Source organism: Elephas maximus, chromosome 4 (genome assembly GCF_024166365.1).
Source record: "Elephas maximus indicus isolate mEleMax1 chromosome 4, mEleMax1 primary haplotype, whole genome shotgun sequence".
Taxonomy (NCBI): Eukaryota; Metazoa; Chordata; class Mammalia; order Proboscidea; family Elephantidae; genus Elephas; species Elephas maximus.
Window position 1 is genome coordinate 102,460,035 of NC_064822.1, and position 20,855 is coordinate 102,480,889.

Below are 20,855 nucleotides of genomic sequence, written 5' to 3' on the forward strand. Positions count from 1 at the left end.
AAAGTGTAGCTAAAGGTCTCCTCTTAATACAAACAGTAAATATCTTGCAACTCAATAATTTTATGTTGGTGGATTGGCCCAATACTAAAAAACTATATAAAGAAACAATATTGTTATGTTCTTAAGTCCTCTATACAAAATAATTTATTCATATGCTAATATAGCAGCCTATCCATGTAGTTACAAAAATTCATGAAAATATAAAAATAATCACATTTGTGGAGCAGTGAAGGCTATGCAAATTAAACATTTAAAATTACTTATAAAATGCCAATTCTCACATATAAACATTATTTATATATTTTATTTTCACAAAAAGATTTATAAATAGTTCACTTGAGTACATTTCTCACTGGTGAAATCACAATCCACTCTATACTTATGTCCAAAGATAGTCCTTTTTTAAAAAAGCAAAACACTTTATTTTCAGTAGAAAAAACAATTTACATATGAAAGTCGAAGACAATAATTTCAGTAAAAATGGAAATCAACCACCGTATCTTTTCTTGAGCTCTTCAACAGACTTATCTTTCAATCCTGATTTGTCTATGTGATTGAACAATACATGTGCAACTGAAAAAAAAAAAAAAAATTCATTTTAATCTCCATTTTTAAACTAAGGAAAACAAGTAAATACAAAGTGGTACTCTAACCTGTAAAGTAAGAACTTTTTACATTTTAAAGGGATAATCATTAGAATTATTTATAAATTCTAATTCAGATATTTAAAAGCCAACATTAGAATGGAATATTACACAGCAATCCAATGACGTTTCTTACCAGAATATTTTGCTTTAGAAGTATAAAATTTCCCCTACATCCTGAATGACATTAATTTTGCAGACTGAATTTAACTCATTCTATGCTACTTCAAAAATTTTGCCCTGTGTAACAAATGTACTTTTAATATTTTTATTTCAATTAACTTTTTAATTGGCTTTAAACCTTGAACTTAAATTTTATTTTAAAAGAAAATTCTATTGCTACCATAAACTGAAAATTAGCAATAGTATCTACACAATCCCATGTTTGATGGCCTGGTGATACATATTTTTATGATATGTCATAAAATATATATTAAAAGTTATGAAAAGGTTTGTCTAGGAATAATATAAAATCATCTTTCATACCACTGACTGGTCCATAGTCAACATTCTGGAAAATACTGTTATAGTTCATAGGTTTTTCAACATTAAAACTAGCTAAGAGTTTTTACTAATAATGACTATAGTAAAAGATAACAATAGCTGATACTTACTGAATGCTTAGTTATATGCCAGGAACCATTCTAAGTGCTTTCCATGTTTAACTTACAGTGGTGACACAATGGTAGGCCAGTATGAAAACCTAACTCATATTCTTCTGCATACACCTTGAACTTACCCCATTACAGTGGCCAGAAAGTCATTCATTCACTCAATACTTTTATACTCAGAACTTATCATGCACTAAGCACTGTCCTAGCTCTGGGAATACTAGTCAACAAGGTGGGCAAAATCCTTGCTCTCATGGAGCTTGCATTCCTATTAGGGAGAGAGAAATAACAGATAAACAAATACATGAACACTGTTACCTAGTCAGGTGCTATGAAAACAAGGCAAAGTAAGAAGACAGATGGTGATGGGAGAAGAGGCTGGCAGTTATTTTCACTAGGGGTGGTAAGGAGAGGAGGCTGAAGTGGTGACAAGGAAAAACAGAATGAAGTGAGGAAGCAATGAGGGAAGATATTGTAAACTAAGGGAACAACCAAACGCAAAGCCCCTGAAGCCAAAACAGTCGGGCAGTTTGGAATACTAACAAAATAAGGCCAGTGTGGAGGGGCAGAGTGAGCCAAAAAAGTGGTTAGAAGTCAGAGTACTAGTAGGAAGTAGTATTTCTCAGGGATTTTGGGGAATGTTTTTCGTTAACTAAGATAAAGCAGAAACTTCTTTAGGTTTAAACCCTATTTAAAAAATCTCTAAATTACATGTCCACTTCCCTAAGTACAATGTAAAGAATATCTTTCTTAATGATTCAGAATCACTCACTCAATCACTCTTATATTCTAATGATTTTTCTCTTTTTCCTGTATAGCCGAAACTCTGAGTAACTGAAGTTTCTGCATAGTTTGGTTTTACTTAAATTACACTTACCCAAAACTGACTCTTTAAGCCAAACACCGATATGAAGATAAACAAAAGACATAATTCTTCTGGCCCACCACTCTTTCTGGCTTGACTCTACGATTCAGCCACATGCACTGCCTGTAACATGTTGAGCTCAGTCTGCTCTTTACTGCCCTGCAACTCATTCCCTCACTCTAAAACTCCACAACCCTCCTTCATCTAAGTGACTCCCGCTCTTTGAGGTTTCGATTTCAGATTTCTGCTCTTCCTTGAGGTTTCGATTTCAGTCAGGCTAGCTCAAGGAAGTTAACTATGACCTCTCAGAATGCGTAAGAGCTCTCCGATTGTCGAAGTGATTGCTGGTTTTATCCGAGGTTTCCATTTCAATCAGGCTAACTCAAGGAAGTTAACTATGGTCTCTCAGAATGAGTTAGACCTCCCCAACAACCCCGCCCTATTATATGCTCCTGTGGCAGGGACTCATTTCATGTTCCAACTCAACCATTACGCTATCACTGCATTTTCAAGTAGAAAAGCACAAGCTATGGAGTCAGACTGCCTCAGTTCAAATTCTGGGTCTGACTTCCTACCTATGTGACCTTGCGCAAGTTCCTTAACTTCTCTGTATCTCAGTTTCCCCATTTGTAAAACAAGGAGGATAATAATAGTACCTATACCTCATAATACTGTTGTCAGGATTTAAAAAATTAATTTTAATTAGAACACCTGCACATAGTAAACATTCAAAAAGTATTTGCTACAATTCATTGAATAAATAAAGGAACATGCAAGAATAATGAGACATGGAAAAGCTTTCTGTCAGAGATTAAATTACACTCCCCAAAGAGATATGCTGAAGTCCTAACGCTTGGCACCTGTGAGCATGACCTTACTTGGAAACAGGGTCTTTGAAATTGTGATAAGTTAACATGAGGTCTTGCTACAACAGGGTGAGTCCTAATCCAGGATGAATGGTGTCCTTATGAGACAAGAGCCTTAGAGATAACAGAGGGAAGATGGCCATGTGAAGACAGAGGCAGAGACTTGGAGTGATACAAGTACAAGCTAACGAATGCCACGGATCATCGGCCATCACCAGAAGTCAGGAGAGAAGCACGGCATAGATTCTCCCTAGAGCCCTCAGAAGGAATCAACACCAACATCCTGATTTTGGACTCCTAGCCTCCAGAACTGTGAGACAGTATGTCTCTGTCCTTCTAAGCCACCTAATTTGTGGCACTTTGTTACAGCAGCTCTAGGAAACTAATAAACTTCCTTTCTTGGAACTTACTTTTTTTTTCAGGTTCTGACATAAACATCACTGCCATATCAAACCTTTTCAGTTCAGAAAGTCTCTGTAAGATTTCAAAGATGAGTGATGGGTTCTCTTTCCTGAAATAATCCAAATATAAACAATTAAAGGTAGCTTATTTAATTCTCTTTACCATTACATTTCTAATTATGTATAAATAAGGTAAACAGTTATAACCTTTTTTTCTTAGAGACTGCCTATATTTTAAGTTCCCAAATAAAGATATTTATCAAGTCAATTGAAGAATTTATAATATTCTTAAATGAGGGTTTAGCAAAGAAGTTACTAATCTGCTATTATACCTGTCACTTTCATACCCCACGTTTCTCTACAAAAAAAATTTAAACGCCCTTTTTCCTCCCACTTAACCATTTCCCTTTGTTTGCATTTCTTCACAACTTCTGCAACAATAAAATCGACTAGAAAGCTAACGTTGCTACATACAAGACATTTTAACATGATACCAAAGGTAATACACATTTCTCAAATCCCTGGAAATAGCATAGCATTACGATATGAGAGTATAACTAAAAAATTTCAACTTACTCAATGTAAAAGTCATGCAGAATTTTAATGATCTGATTGAATACATCCGGATCTAGATTTTTCTGGAACAACTTAGGATACAAGGATGGTTCAATTTGCTTGGGAGAAATATAAAGAGTTAGAAAATTAAATTATGGAAACATTCGCGTATCAAAATTAATTATGTAGTAATTACTTAGGTAAAAATAGTAAAGAATTACTATCGTACAACAACGTTAGTACTTTACGAATAATAATGGAGTCACACTAAAATTCAAGCAGGATAAAAGAATGAAAGCAAGATAATCACTCTGTTCAAGCCAGACAAAAATCTCATGAACAGAAGAGATGTACACCACCTTAAGAGAGACAGGGGGCTTGAGTCAGCTCCCAAAGAGCAATAAAAATAACCAGAAGTTAAAAAAAAAAAAAGAACATAACTACCTTTGGAAGTAGTTGTACACTACATAATTATAAGGAATTATGACTATCGTTACACTTAAAAAAGACAATACTAATCCATTATTTGCTAAATTTCCTATGATTTGATTCTTTTTCTTAGAGCAAATAAAGCTCATTTTCAGGAGAATGTCTAAATATTGGAAGCACTGCTTAGCACACAGAAGATACTCAATGTATTTTAGCTTCCCTTCCCCATTTCAAAGGATGAAGGATTAAATTAAGCTTAAATTATTATAGATGAAATTAGATTAAGTTATTTTAGACAACAGAATTTAACACAGAACATATTTCTCAAGGAGACCATTGAGGTTCCCTGGTTGCAAACCATAAAAACGCTCTGGCTGGGGTGATGTATGTGTTAGGCAAGGGATAAAAGCATCTTACAGTCATACAAAAGCAAATACAGCACTATCACTATACCAAAACCAAACCCACAGCCATCAAGTCAATTCTGACTCAGTCTATAGGGCAGAGCAGAACTGCCCCATAGGGCTTCCAAGGCTGTCATCACATCTTTCTCCCACTATTATTATATAGTTGACAAAAAAAAAGTTGTTTGACCTTTTCCTTACAATGTAACTACTAATGTCCTCACTCTTACCTTTAAATACTGATACAGCATATCTGGAGAACTTTTCAGTTGTCTGAAATCAGATTCAAGCTGGAATGAGTTCGCAGGAACTGGAGGAAGAACAGTTGTAATAAACTGAGCAGGTGCTTTTTCTACCTCTGTGGAGATCTTCTCACTGAAAGACTGACATACATCTTGTTTCAAACTGGCTTGAGGTCTAAAAATATTTCAGAGGCATTAGTCAAACAATTAGAAAATAATCACAAATAGTCAAAGCTCATACAAGGAAACAATACAGATTTTAAAACTTTTCTGACTTTATTAATATTATATCACCTATTTACATTCAGGAAACCCTGGCGGCGTAGTGTTAAGTGCTATGGCTGCTAATCAAAGGATCAGCACAGTTCAAATCCGCCAGGGGCTCCTTGGAAACTCTATGGGGCAGTTCTACTCTGTCCTATAGGGTTGCTATGAGTCGGAATCAACTCGACAGCACTGGGTTTGGTTTGGGTTTGATTTACATTCTACAAGTAGAAAACTCTTTCACCACTCTTTGGCAAAACAGATTATGCCTTTGCAAACTTCCACATGCTGGCTATGTAGTAAGGACTATCCTCATGGGTTGGGCGACAGCTAGGCCGTCTCTTGGGCACACCATTTCTATATGCTGCATTACTACATCACATATACTCACGACTCAGCCTTTCAGAAATCTGAATTCACAATTTCAAGGAAGACATTCCAAGAAGAAAGAAATGCTTTCTTCCCCCTTAAAAAAGAGCTGCCTATCGAATGCCTTCCCACAATTCACATGCTTTAATTAGAACTACTGCTAACGTTCAAAGTAAAAGAAAAAGCAAACTTTTAATTAATTTTATTTAATTGCTAGGTACAGTTAAAAGGTCTTTTAAGAGAAAATGCAAGAATACACAAATGGGAAAAGGAGGGTCGCACAACTTGAAGAATGTGATGTACATGTAGAAATTGTTGAATTGTGTATGTTCTGCTGTGTGTTCTTTCAATAACAAAAATAAATTTAAAAAATATACGAATAAAGTTTCAACATCCAAAAATAAACCTAATTAGCCTATATCCTCCCTCTATATTCTCATCATTAAAGAAATGTACATGACTACTTTTAAAAATTCCAAACAAATAAATTTTAATGGCTGGAATAATTGTAAGGCCAGTCTACCTTTTTATGAAACTTTCTTTTAAAAATTAAAATTATTTTGCTGAATTAAAAAGTGAAACATATATGCTGAAGTCCTAAAAAAGGAAATGAATGGAATCAATTTGTTCAACACACTGATTCCTAAGTCCCCATTATGGTAAAGGAAGAGTGACATAGGGCTGGTCATCCTTAAGCAAAATCTCTCTCACCTTAAATATGAATAAAAAAGAGAAACTTGAAGTTGGGCAGTTCAAAAAATGATAGTGATGAGTAAAAACCCTAAGTTTATCAGTAATATCAACTATCTAGTAGACTCATCCCATTCTAGATGATCATCAAAGAGGAATAGTTCTACTCACTGCAGGGCTGAAGTATTACTGATTTCTTCTATTTTCAAAACTTTTGCTCTTGGAATATCACTTGTGGGCAAAAGGTCATCCTGGCTGGAATTCTTCTTACTCGCAGTGCCTGGGGCTGCTATTGCATTTGCTGGGTTAGAAGGATTACTCTCTGGAGCAGCAGCAGTAGTGATATCTGGCACATCAATTGTCTCTATCAAGTTACCGGTTTCTTCAATAACAACCTTCTTCAGTGGCTTCTAAAACAATTAAAAGTCAATTCTTTAAATCAACATGTTAAAGGGTTCATATTTAAGGGTCACAAGTTAAAAGATTCCAGTGTTCTCATAGTCACTATCCCAGTTATAAGTAAATTCAATTTGGTGGATAGAAAGACTTAGCTGTCATAGTCTGTCTAAGAATACCAAGAGTAAAAAGTCACGCATAGCATCTACCCTCAAGAGTCTAAATGGGAAGAGAGATGTGTATATATGAATAATTACAAAGCAATGGGACATATACAATAAAAGGTGAAAACACAGAATGTTAAGAGAGCACAGAAAAGGGAAGATAAACATCAGCATCGGGGAAGCCCTCCCAGAAAAAGCACTAGACAATAGCAATGTGGAAGGGTAAGGCATGGGCAGTGAAAAGGGAAAAAGACCAGTGGGGCTGGCGCAAGAGGAGGAGTGGTGGGAGACAAAGCCTGAAAGCTTACAAAGGGATTTGTGTGTCATGTCAAGAAGCCTGGATTTTATCCCGAAGACCATAAACCAGGAAAAAAAAAAAAAACGGCCAATAACAGCAGTATGGTAGGCCAACTGGAGGTAAGCAGAACAAGCCCAGGAGATAGCCTGCATTGTGTATGACACAGACTAACATTAGAACTCTGAACGTGTAGCAGCTGGATAAAAACAGTCCAGGACTAAAGATTTATCAAACACTGTTCACAAGATTGTTAAGAGTTTTTGAAAAGTTTTCGTAGAATTTTTGAGAAAACATAATGGTTTTTCAATTTAATACAGAAAAAAAAAAATGGCATTCACTATTCAGTCACTGAAGCCCTGGTGGCCCACTGGTTAAGAACCTGGCTGCTAACCAAAAGGTTGGCAGTCTGAATCTACCAGCTATGCCCTGGAAGCCCTATGGGGCAGTTTTACTCTGTCCTATAGGGTCCCTGTGAGTCAGAACCAACTTGATGGCAACAGGTTTATTTCAATCATTACAAATGTCAAATATTTTCGATTTCTTCATAAATGTATATACAGACTCTTTCATTTTTAACAAAATATACCAGTATCTTTAACTCTATCATTATACCACACAAACAGAAATGATACTCAGGGAGCTATCGTTCCACAGGGGTACTGAAAATCAAACAGCTAAAGAAAACCTCCTTCCAAAACTTGCAAAATATTGGTAATAGCTACAGTTACATGACAAAATGGGAACTCTTTTTTTCTACTCTGTGTATTTTTGAAGTTTAAATTTTAAAAACACAGGAACTTTCTTCAATATACTCCAAGGGTTCATTCCAACAGTACACTTGAATTATACATGAGAAAGTTGTACAGAAACTTTTGACATATACACTAAATTCAATGTCAAAAAATCAGACATTCTATTAACACAGCTAAGATTTAAGGCAAAAATTGAGTATTACTGGACAAATGAACAAATTAAAAAGCTATTAGCAAATTTGTTACCAGAGTCCTTTCGGCAGCTCTAAATGGCAATCACGTTAAGGCCTTTACTTTGTTGAGAACTATCATCAGCAACTGTTTTCTATCAAGATACTGAGAATGAACACATATTAGGGTTTTACCTAAAACTATAAATTCTGACAGGCAGTAGTTACAGAACTAAATCAAAGTGGCCCCATTTAAAACTAAATTCCTCATTGACAACAGATGTGTAAACATGATCCTAATTAATGAATTTCTTAAGAGACAGTCTCTGTTAAGTGTAGACTAGTGGGTACTAAGTGGCTGAGGGCCACTGATGATAGTTAGGTGGGACTGGAGGGGTGGGAGGTACTGGTAAAACACAAAAGGTATCATTATAAAAAGGATTTAAAAAATTCAAAAGCCTCAACTCTCTTTTAAAAATTAAGACTCAGAAACATAAAATTTTATTTAGCTCTGTATTATGAGCATATGAGAATAATGAACATAAACAGGAAGAGAAAGAAAGAAAAGAACCAAGTAAAAAGATCAAGTTCTGACATGGAGAGACAGAAAAATGAAAATAAAATAAAAGCAGAGGAAAACGTATCAGAAAAAAACTTTAACTGACCACCACTCTAACCAAGAATCCCAGACCCCAACTGATGTACATCTCTGCTCTCCTGCCTCAACCCAATCACACTCTCTAGAGGTTTGTTTCCAAGCTGTCAGCCCTTGCAGTATAGATGACAGCCTCTCACTTGAGTAAATTACCCTAGCCCTCTCCCCACTTCCTGTGGCCTTCCTTTTTTACCTGACCACACTCTCTAGTGACCAGGTGGTCTCACAAATATGTTACTGAAAAAGAAACTAATATTTGTTCCATCTGACATTGCCTTAACATTTAAGGATGTTATTTTCTTTGATCCAAACTAACCTGTGAGTTATTCTCAACTTAAGGAGAAACGCTGAGGAACATACAGGGGTTAGGTAACTTGCCAAAGATTTCAAAGCTTATAAAGTGGCAAGTTTCCAAGGCATTAGGCCAAACAACCTGCCTTCTATTTTTTTTAAATAATGCTCACATGTTTATCACGGAGACCTATTACACAAAAAGAGCAATTTTAATTTTTTTCCTTTCCCACTAAGACACTGATTTTATTTGTGTTGGAACATATTACAGAATGGTTTATTCCCAGGTAAATGCTCTCATTTCATAGAGGTGTTTTGTTTTGTTCTGAGATATCGTCACAAAAGATTTAAATTCACACTTCATTTTCACAACTACTGGTATAAATTGTTTTTTCAACTAAAGGAGAAAAGAACCTGATGATGCTTCAGGTATATTAACCATGGGACATTACATATACAGATAATTTGATTTACGACATGTAATTACGGACAGAAAAGTCTGACAAAGGCTTTTTTAAACTTAAGAATTAATTTTTGTGAGAAAGTCTTACTTAGATGTAAAACTATAAATCCCACATTTAACTGAACATTTAGTCAGCTTTACTGAAAAGAACAGAATAATAGCAAATGAATGTCATGTATAAAAATGAATATAACATATGAAAGCAACTAGATTTTATGCCTGGTGCATGAAAACCAGTGTTGTTCAAAAAAAAAAAAAAAAAAATTTTAAGAATAAGGTCACAAAAAGAACACTGGAAGAAGTATTAAATTAAACCAAAAACAGAATCATGGTTCTCTATGTCACCTACCTCAAATATGACTTGGCAAAACACAAACTTTGTTTTGCCTCACTCTGTTCCTTTGTAAAAGGAGGATAAAAATACCTGCCCTGACTTCCCTATAAAAGTGTTATTTCTACCAAAGCATCATCCATGCGTAACAGTTACTTCTAGGGGGCAGGGAGAAGATCATGATCAGTGAGGGGCACACAAGAAGATTTTGGGAGGCTGATGCCATTCAATTTTCTGACCCGGTTGGTGGTTTCATGGGTGTTCACGTTTCAATTATTCTTTAAATCTTATGTCTTAAGTACTTTTCTGTATGTATTTTTTATTTCATTATTTACATACGAAATAATTACGTAAACGTTAAAAATTACAATAGAGTCACATCATACATATATTTGACTGAAATGAACTGAACTGTAAAGGTTCAGCAAAAACCAAACTGCTAAATTCGTGCCAGGTACTTTCTGTTCCAATATTGCAGAATAAAACTGGCTTTGTTGGACTTTTTTTTTAACGAGAAATAGTAGGCTATACCCAAAATAACACACACTGTATTTTTTAAGGGTAATTTTACCTACACTAAATTTTTGCCTTAAGTGCTAATTTTAGATCTAACCCCCTACAAGATGCAAAGCTATTATAATACAAACTCAGCCTCAGAAAAGAATGGAAATAAAAATACTGAGTTACTGTAAAATATAAAAATGTCTCAGATTCCTTTAATATCAGAAAAATATGTAGAAATATTTAAATTTATAATGTTAAACTAAAACAGTCACTTAAAAAGTTACCCCAGAGCTCTTAACGGCTGAATTTTCCCCTGTTCTATTCTGTCCTAGGCAGTATTTTTAAAGGTTCTAAAAATGGCCTTAGCAATTCAACGGTCTGTTTCCAAATATTAATAACACTGATATCTCAATGGCAAGGAAAAAATGAAAAAAAAGGTACAATACTTACAGTTGATCCAAGATGAGGTGGATTTTCAATGGGTTTTATCACGTTTTGCCTTTGTGTAGAATCAAGGAAGACTTCATCCCAGTGTCCTTTCTCAATTAACTCCTTCAAAATAAATTCGGAATCATGACTATCAAAATATTCTCAAGTTAATTATGTAACAAATAAATGTGTTAATATTTCAGGAAGTAAACCAATAGTTTAGTGAAAAGAATACATTACCTTTTTAATTTTGCAAAGTTCAGTTACTGCTTGCTTATTTCCAGGTTCCAGAAGTAAAACAGTTTCAAAATCTAAAGTGAATTTTTAAAAAATATAATAAAGTAATGAAAATACTTTATGGAATTCAAGATATGATACACTTAGGTTAGTAAACTCCGTATTTATCTCAAGAAGTTTTACTCAGGATGCCAGGCAACAAGTGAGCAATAATAAAAGTAAACACCTGCTAAGTGCTCTCCTAGCTGCTTTATGTGAGATCTCGTGTATCCCTCATACAACCCCACTTCACATATGATACAACTGAGGTCTAGAGGTTATGGAACTTACCAAAGCTCACACTGTTAACACGTGACAGAGTAACTTATCAAATATAAGACAGAATCTAAGAGAAAATCAGCTCAAGTAGGATGTAGGCAGTGCACAGGGGTAAGTGCACCCCGATGCTCACCCAAATATCTTTGAGTCGTTCACCTCCACGTCTCCCCCCTCCATCCCATTATTCTGTAGTGTGCTGGTAAATGTGTAATAACTGGTTCTCAAGGAGAAAAAAGCCATAGTTTGTCATGTTTGCTGATTTCCAAAGTTTAAATACTTCTGCCATGGCTGATTTCAAGCTACCACTACGACATCACTGAACATAGATCTGGGAAGGGATATGCACAATTGGCTCTTCCAACCTGGTGCAAACTGACTCCAGGCACCATTGCCTATGTCTCTAAAATAGATCTTAAATTCACTAGATCTTAAGTTCACGCACTTCTCCCCATCTTTACTATAATCACTCTGGTTTAATCGCATTACCTCTCATCTAGTTACTGCAATCGCATTCTAACTGGTTCCCTACACCCAGACCTCACTACTCCTAACCCCTCCAAAACCATTCTTCACACTGCAGTTAAGGTGACCATCAACAAAGGTAAATCAAATAGTGACACTCTCCTACATTAAAAAAAAAAAAATTGCTTTCCACTACCTTTATGGTGCAGCGGTTAAGAACTTGACTACTAACCAAAAGGTCTGCAGTTCACATCCACCAGCCACTCCTTGGAAACCCTATGGGGCCGTTCTACTCTGGACTATCGGGTCACTAAGAGTCAGAATTGACTCGATGGCAATGGATTTTGGTACCCTTAGAATAACAAGCTCTGGTGACACAGTGGTTAAGCGCTCGGCTGCTAACCAAAAGGTCAGCAGTTTAAACCCACCCCAGAGGCTCTGCAGGAGAAAGACCTGGCGATCTGCCCCTGTAAAGATTACAGCCTAGTAAACACTATGGGGCAGTTCTACCCTATTCTATGGAGTTGCTATGAGTCAGGATCAACTAGACAGCAACGAACAACAACTCTCAGAATAATATCCAAACTCCTTAACATTGTGTGGTGAACATTTGTTGTTTTTTACTGCTCAACATTCCTTCCTCTTCTTCTTCTAGGAACAGAACCTCTAATTCCTTTGAGAAACTGCCCTACGCCCCAAGTCTATGTGGTTCTGCCAATCACAGTACCCCACCACAGCCACACAGTGAACATATGATCCAGGTCTGACCAGTCAAGAGTTTTCCATTCTCTGGCCACAGCTGACTGGCTCAGAAAAGGGAACATGATTGTTTCAAGCCAAACTAACCAGAGACCTTTCCCAAGATTTTGTATAAGGAAAAGTGGGAAGCTCTCTTCTTACTTGAATTGCTGAGCCTTAAGAATACTATCTCAAAGCTGCCAGTAACAATGTCTGCCACTACACTGGATAAGACTGAGAGAGTAACACCAACAAACTAAGAGAGATCAAGATGAAAAATAAGGAATCAGAAATTTGAGTGAGTTCTGGGATCCAGGTTTTCCTAAGGATGGCTCCACATCTAGCTCTCCATGATTTGGTTAAGTGAATTAATAAACTCCCCTTTGCCTACCTTGAGTGTTTCCAACACTCCTAACCAGAAGTGGTTCCTTAATAACACACAAAACCAATAAAACAGTTACCATTGAGTCAACTCCAACTCATGGTGACCCCTTGTGCGTCAGAGTAGAACTGCGCTCCACTGGGTTTTTAATGGCTGATTTTTTGGAAGATCGCCAGGCCTTTCTTCCAAGGTACCTGAGTAGACTTGAACCTCAACCTTTCAGTTAGCAGCTGATCATGTTAGCCGTTTGCACCCCCAGGGAGTCCTATATAACCAATAAGGGCTACGTAACCTGGCCCCCGCCTACTTCTCAACCTTCTTCTCTTAAGACCCCCAGTCTTTCTTGTTATGATCCAGCTACACTGGCTTTCTTTTAGCTCTTTCAACATGCTATACTGGATTGAACAGTGTCCCCCCAAAATTTATGCCCATCTGGAGCCTTAGAATGTGGCCTTATCTAGAAGTAGCATTTTACAGATATAATTAAGATAAAGTCAACTTGGGTTAGGGTGGCCCCTAAATCCAATGACTGGTATCCTTATAAGACCATGTGGAGACACACACATACACAGGAAGGCCATGTGATGATGGAGGCAGAGATTGGCGTGATACTGCCACAAGCCAAGGAATGCCAAGGATTGCCGGCAACCATCAGAAGCTAGAAAAAAGCAAAGAATTCTTCCCCAGAGTCTTGAGAGAAAGCATAGCTCTGCTGACACCTTGATTTTGACTTGGAGCCTCCAGAACTGTGAGAGAATAAATTTCTGTTTTTTAAGGCACCCAATTTATGGAACTTTGTTACAGCAGCCCTAGGAAACTAATACACGCACCAAGCTTTTTTTTTTTTTACCTCGGGTTCTTCTCAATCCTGAGAAGGTCTGATTAAATATCACCACTTCAGAGAGCCCCTTCTCTCCCAATCTAAAATAGGACGTCCTATCCCAACACCAACCGGGGGGTAGTGGCAGGGAGTTCAGAAAAAAATATTTAAGGAAATAACGGCCAGAAATTTTCCAAATTTGATAAAAACTTTAAACTCAGAAAATCACAAGGCCTCCAAAAAATACACTACAAAGAAAACCACATCAAGGTACATCATAACCAAACTGCTGAAATATCAGTGAGAAAGAGAAAATCTTAAAAGTAAACAACAATAAAAGACATTATATACAAGAGAAGATGTAAGAACACTCACTAGTTTTTCATTAGAAACAATAAAGCCAGAAGAAAATGGAATATCTTTAAAGTGCTGAAAGAAAAAGGATGTCAACCTACAATTTTATATTTAGTGAAAATATCCTTCAAAAGTGAAGGCAAAATAAAGATATTTTCAGATAAACAAAAGTTGAGAAAATCTGTCACCACAGACCTGCACTACAGGGAATGTTAAAGGACTTCAGATTAAAAAAAAATACCATGTGGTAACTCACATCTTCATGAAGGAATGAAAAGCCCCAGAAGTGGTAAATAGATGGGTATTAAAGGTTTCTTTTCTCATTTTGAAAATTTCTTTAAAAGATAGTTAATCCCTAAAGCAAAAATAATAACAATGTATTGCTACGGGCTTTATAACACAAGTAGAAATACCTTGTTTGGCTTCACTTAGCTTTCCCAAAAATGTTCTTGCAGTTCCTCTTCTGGCAAAAGCTTTAGAATATGAGCCATCTAATAAAATAGCTTGCGTGCAGTCTTTTTCAGCTTCTTCATATCTATTGAACATAAAATTACCAAATACAAAAAATGAAGCTTATAGAAAAACTTCTTCATAAACTGAGTTTCTACTTTAAAATAAAAAAAAAAAACATACATATAATTTCAATTACCAACTCCCAAATCTTTGTTTGAGGGGAAGGACCATTTTTTTATTTTTCATTGTTACCAAAACTGGGAATTATGTGGTAAAAACAGATAAGGTTCCAGATTAAGGGAAAGTCAGGAAACAGTCCACTGGAAGGACAGAATTAATGATGGTAATATAGGAGTAGAACAGATAAAAGAATATCGCTGCTGGCAGCCTAGTTCCGTTTCAGCCCTCAATTTGCACAGACGCTAGGTTAACAATTTTAACTCACATTACTTTTCTAATAAAACTTCCTTAACCTTTACCCATAGCATATTTACCCTAAGGAAAAACAAACAGTGTTGCCGTCAAGTTGATTCTGATTCATAGCGACCCTATAGGACGGAGCAGAACTGTCCCTTGGGTTTCCAAAGCTGAAATCTTTACAGAAGCAGACTGCCACATCTTTCTCCCACAGAATGGCTGGTGGGTTCGAACTGCAGTCAAGCGCTTAACTAACTGCACTCACTACCAGGGCTCCTTGAGAAAAAACAACCCACACAAAATTTAGGACTCAGTATGTATGTGACGGGAGTCTCTGCATGGCACACATGGTTAAGCACTGGACTACTAACTGAAAGGCTGGCGATTCAAACCCACCCAGGCGCACCTCAGAACTAAGTCCTGGTGATCTGCTTCCAAAAGGGCACAGCCTCGCAAACTCTATAGAGCAGTTCTACTCTGTACACATGGGGTCACCACAAGTCAAAATCAACAGCAACTAACAACATGCATATGACAGCATATCATCTGACACTTTTCATAAATGCTACTCAGCCAGGTAGCCGGCAATCATTCAGATGGACTGGGTACTGCTCTATAACAGAGACCGAAGGAAAAGAGCTAAAACTAAAACAATAACAACTTGAGACATTCCAATATATTAAAACATCCTTAATGAATTATGATTAATTTATTATGAGTGATAGTGACAGTGCATTATGAAAATACTCTTTTCTCCAGGAATTAAATGTCACAATGTCTGTTATTTGCTTTAAAACAATTCAGAAAAAAAAAAAGTGGAAACAAATGACAAGGTAAGTCTTATTAAAACTAAATGATAGAAAATGGGCTTTATTTTACCGTATCTTTATGAAAATAATGCACACCTTCAACGTTTGTTTGCCAACCGCACCCTCTGCCCCCAGGTATTTTTGTAAGCACGCTTTGCTAATTTTTTTTACAGCAACATGTAAAGGGTATGGTTGAGCAAACAAACATGGAAGGCCTGCATTATTTGTGTAAAATACAGTATATGACTTTAACAAAAGCTAGAAAAGTTTCCTAATAAGACTTAAAATATACATATATCCTGTGATTACCTTCTCCTCAGTGCCAAAATGAATGCCCTCTGTTACAGATTGAACTGTGTCTCCTGAAATGTGTGTCATAATCCCCAGCATTGTGTGATTGTCTACCATTTTGCGATCTGATGTGATTTTCCTATGTGTTGTAAATCCTACCTCCACGATGTTAATGAGGCAGGATTAGAGGCAGTTATATTAATGAGGCAGGACTCAATCTACAGGATTAGGTTGTATTTTGAGTCAATCTCTTTCAAGATATAAAAGAGAGAAGCTAGCAGGGAAGCAGAGAAGATAGGATCCTCATGCCACCAAGAAAGCAGCACTGGGAACAGAGAACGTCCTTTGGACCCAGGGTTCTTGCACTGAGAAGCTCCTAGACCAGCGGAAGATTGATGACCAGGATCTTTCCCCAGAACTGACATAGAGAGAAAGCCTTCCCCTAGAACTGGTACCCTGAATTAAGACTTCTAGCCTCCAAGACTATGAGAGAATGAATCTGTTTGTTAAAGCCATCCACTTGTGGTGTGCGTTATAGCAACACTAAATAACTAAGACAACTTCCTATCCTCAAAACAAGGCCTCGTATGAACAAAATGAAATTTCTACTGAACTTAATCATCCTTCAACTTTTTAATTAACTTTTCAATAAGAATATTTCTATATGTACACACGTGTGTGTGTGTTCATTCCCCTACCAATGTATTTACTACTTGACTGATTACATAATTTTCCAATTCAAAATACTTGCATGGCCCCCACAACGTTCAGGATAAAGAGAGTCAGGGTCGTGCCTCCTATCTGCCACTGATCCATGCATTAACAGCCATAATACAGACCACAGGCACCTCCCCGGAGTATCATGAACTTCCCCACTCCTAAGCCTGTGACTTCCACTGGAACGGTCAACCAGTTTTCTCACCCTACTAACTTATACTATTCCTTCTTTATATCTCAGTTCAGTCTACACTCCTTAAAGATGCCTTCATGAATCCCCCAACCTGAACTCAGCCTGTACCAATGTTCTTCCCTCCCTGTACTCCCCGGCATTATCACAGTGTACTTTAATAATTACCGGTCTCCTTTTCTCTCTCTACCTTTAAACTTCAAGTTTCTTAAAAACAGCAACTATGTATCTAATATCTGTATGCTTAATACCTTCCCTGGTGCCCAGCAAACCACCTGACACATTTTAGAGTTCATAAATGTTTGGTGAATATGTAAGTAAATCAGAAAACTTCCAAGCACGCTAATTCAAAGAAAATTTAGAAGGCAAATGTTAAGGAAGCCATTTTAATTATATATTCAAAAACTATGTTCTACTGTACATTTGAAGAAAATCCAAATACTAAAAATCTGAAGTTTCAGATAGGTAGAAGATTATTTATTCTCTGACAACAGACTCGGTCAGAGTCCTTTAAAATCACTAAATATCCCTTACACATACTTCAAAGTGTAAACTGGATTCAGAAAAATCCAATCTCTAAACACTATTTAAACGGCAGAAAAATAAATAAAAGAACAGAAGTAATAAAGATGGTTATTACAGAAAACAGTAAATCCTCGCCTAGCTCCTTAGCCCCTAAACCTGTTTTCCTTGTAACTTACAGGTAGGTCCTTGCCCTAGTTCTACGCCATTTCTAATGTCCATCCCATTCCTAATCAGCATGAAGTGAACCCTCTGCTAAACTACATCTTACTCTGGTTCCAGTACTAGCAACAAAGATTCTACTTGATTCTTGTGAGCAACTCTCAACTCTGTTCCCCAGATCTAATATCGAATAAAATTGGGTCTCTTTCTTGTTATCCTATGCCTAAATCCATGTTTTACTCCATTTAAGAATGGGACTCACATTTGTCCTTGATCGAATCGCTTCAGATTCCTGCCTCAAACTTCTGGCCCCATTTCTGATATCCTAGTACCTGTTCAGACTCTCTGAAGATACCCATCTACCAGCCTGCACTCCCACAGTTTGCCAGCTCACTGTAACTCAAGTGCCTCTTGCTGATCTCCCTGATGTCAACTACCACCTAGGCTATCACCTCTAAAAAACACGTCCTACAGATACTTTGTTTGGCCTAAGTAAATCTCTTCTTCATCTCTACTGCTACCCTACCTGGCAGATGAGACTATGCTGCTAGTTATCACCTCTGCCTCCACCACGCAATCTCTTCAGCCCTAATTTGACACATGGTTTGGAGGAACTCAAGCTACAGTCTGGTTACCTAAAGTAGGACCTTATTTAAGTTTGAAAAGTTGCTCCTTTTTATGATCTTCATCTAGCTGGTAATATAACCCACCTCAAGTAGTGGAGAAAGCTGCTGTTATCAAACGGAAATCTAACAGACATACTAGAAAAAGATACAAGTAAGAGTCACATAGTTCTTTCAATTTAAAATATGCTCTCCTAAATAACATGCTATAACATACTCTATTAACCTGATCAACTACAGCAATAAAACTGGCCCAATAAATTAGAGGATTCTTAAGTATAGATGTAGTCTCTTACTCATAGGAAGTACTATTCTTACCATTCATCAAGCCTAAGAATTCAGGCCTTACAATTTTAAATTAAAGCACAAATCTTCAAGCAAAAATCAGAATTTTCATAAGCTAGGAAGAGACAATGATCTTTAACCAATAAAATATTGTAGCTCTGCCTATTAGTTTAAATGAGGTTAAGTATACAATCAAAATTTACTTCTATGACAGGAATTCTTAACCTGGGGTCCCTCAAGGGATCCGAAAATTTGAGAGGGGAAAAATCCTCTTTCACTGGCTTTTAAATGAAATTTACCTTTTCTTTCTATTATAAATGTATACAACAAACCACAGTAGTAAAGGCAGTTACCTATGACTTTGTCACAATAAAAATCACAGATATTTTCACATCATATTGCAACTGCCACAGACAAATCAAAATGCGGCTTACGCTCATCACTATTTTGGAATTACACAGGAATTTAACCTGCTGCTTGTGAGCATGCGCTTGCAGTACCCCTGTCTACAGTGCTCCTGCGATACAGCTGGCTGATGATGGGGCAACTCTGCCCCCAGAAGCCATTCAGGTACCAAAGAGTGAAGTCAGGTGCTATCACACTAGAAACCTCAGCATCTACGCTGCTTTCAGGTATTCCCTATCCACACCTGCCTGTTCATTAATATGTGGAAGGACATGTGCCAAAGATCACCCCACAGGCTAATGCCCTTAGTCTAGTCTTTGTATTAATATGCCTGTATTTTAAATGTATTTTCTTATTCTGTAGTGTATTAATAAAAAAGTATATAAATGAACATTTCATAAATTTTAATATTTCTTTGTAATCTTAAATGTACAATTATGCACATAAAAACATAATTGGGAGTCATAGGCTTCACCATGCTGCCCTATCAAGAGATTTTTTTGTTTTGTTTTTTTCTTTTTTATTCTGGCACTCGTGTGTAAGGTATTACTACAACATACAAAAAAAGATAAGATACCGTTTCTGCCGTCAGACATTATCCTACTAATTGTCCAACTTGGAGCCCCCAAGAATATCTAGAAACAGCTAGTTAGTGTCACTAGACCAAGTTTTAATTACATATTTAGTCGATCAGCAGTTTCAATGATAACAGTTCCCTTTTGTTATAAATACAAAAAACACTTCCAGATAAGACTCTGTCCAAAGGGTTCTAAAGTTAAAATAATTTCACATACATAAAACAATTGAGAAGAAGTGTTAAATTGTGTGACGCCAGGCTATTAAAGTTGGAACCCTGGTGGCTTAGCGGTTAAGAGCTGCAGCTGCTAACCAAAAGGTCATGGGTTCAATTCCACCAGGTGCTCCTTGGAAACCCTATGGGACAGTTCTACCCTGTTCTACAGGGTTGCTATGAGTCGGAATCCACTTGACGGCACACAACAACAATAAGGCTATTAAAAGTGGGAAAATATTATTAACAAGAGCTAACATTACCAAGTACGTACTATGTGCCTGCTCGCATGCGCACACACGCACACACACACACAATCTTATTTAACCTTAACTTAATCCTCAAGAATAAACGAAATTTGAATTTACTGCTTAGCCAATATGCCAATTTCTGGTAAATTTCATTTTCATCCAAAAAAGCATTAAAATGTAACCAATACGTACTTCTGAATCTTCAAATAGGCCATTGCTCTGTTTGCTGGAAGAAGGGCATTAGTGCCATCTGCTGCTATCCCTCGAGTATAGCATTCAATTGCTCTTTCATACTTCCCCTCTTTGAAAAATCCATTCCCCTATCATTTTGGAGAGACATGTGGAGAAAAACAAAAAATATACAAATAATTAATTCATATCTTAAGGAACACTATAAAATATTACACGAATAATAAAGGTGCATTTTAATTGCTGAAAATCTAGTTTAAGAGCTGTTTTATAATCTGTTAAAAACCAAAACAAAATCAAACCCACTGCCGTTAATTCTGACTCATAGCGATCCCTACAGGACAGAGTAGAACAGCCATACAGTTTCCAAGGAACAGCTGGTAAATCTGAACAGCCAACCTCCTGGTTAGCAGCCAAGCTCTTAACCACTGCGCCACCAGGGCTCATATAGTATGGATTAATTGTTTTCTTTAATGGTGTTACTCTTGCCAGTACTAAAAAGGTAGCAGCATCCAGCATTATTCTAATTAAATATTATACAAAGTTTAAATTTAACAACTCATTTTAATAAATAGAGGCGTAAATATTATACTAAGCCTTTAGTTTTTTAAAAGCTATACAAAAAATTTTATAACCCAAGCAATTGT

At 36.6% G+C, this 20,855-nt stretch overlaps 1 protein-coding gene across 2 annotated transcripts in view; it reads right to left on the reverse strand.

The window, feature by feature from the left end:
* Positions 1–286: 286 nt before the first annotated feature.
* Positions 287–20,855, reverse strand: part of RPAP3 (RNA polymerase II associated protein 3) — a 36,819-nt gene continuing 16,250 nt past the window's right edge. For both annotated transcript variants that reach the window (XM_049882913.1, XM_049882914.1), the window contains exons 9-17: positions 20,212–20,339; positions 14,518–14,639; positions 11,034–11,104; positions 10,815–10,916; positions 6,512–6,750; positions 5,006–5,192; positions 3,964–4,061; positions 3,397–3,497; positions 287–573 (exon numbers count right to left, since the gene is read on the reverse strand). In XM_049882913.1, coding sequence (XP_049738870.1) covers positions 488–573; positions 3,397–3,497; positions 3,964–4,061; positions 5,006–5,192; positions 6,512–6,750; positions 10,815–10,916; positions 11,034–11,104; positions 14,518–14,639; positions 20,212–20,339 — 1,134 coding nt within the window. In that variant the 3' untranslated portion in view covers positions 287–487. The remainder of the gene's footprint in view (positions 574–3,396; positions 3,498–3,963; positions 4,062–5,005; positions 5,193–6,511; positions 6,751–10,814; positions 10,917–11,033; positions 11,105–14,517; positions 14,640–20,211; positions 20,340–20,855) is intronic.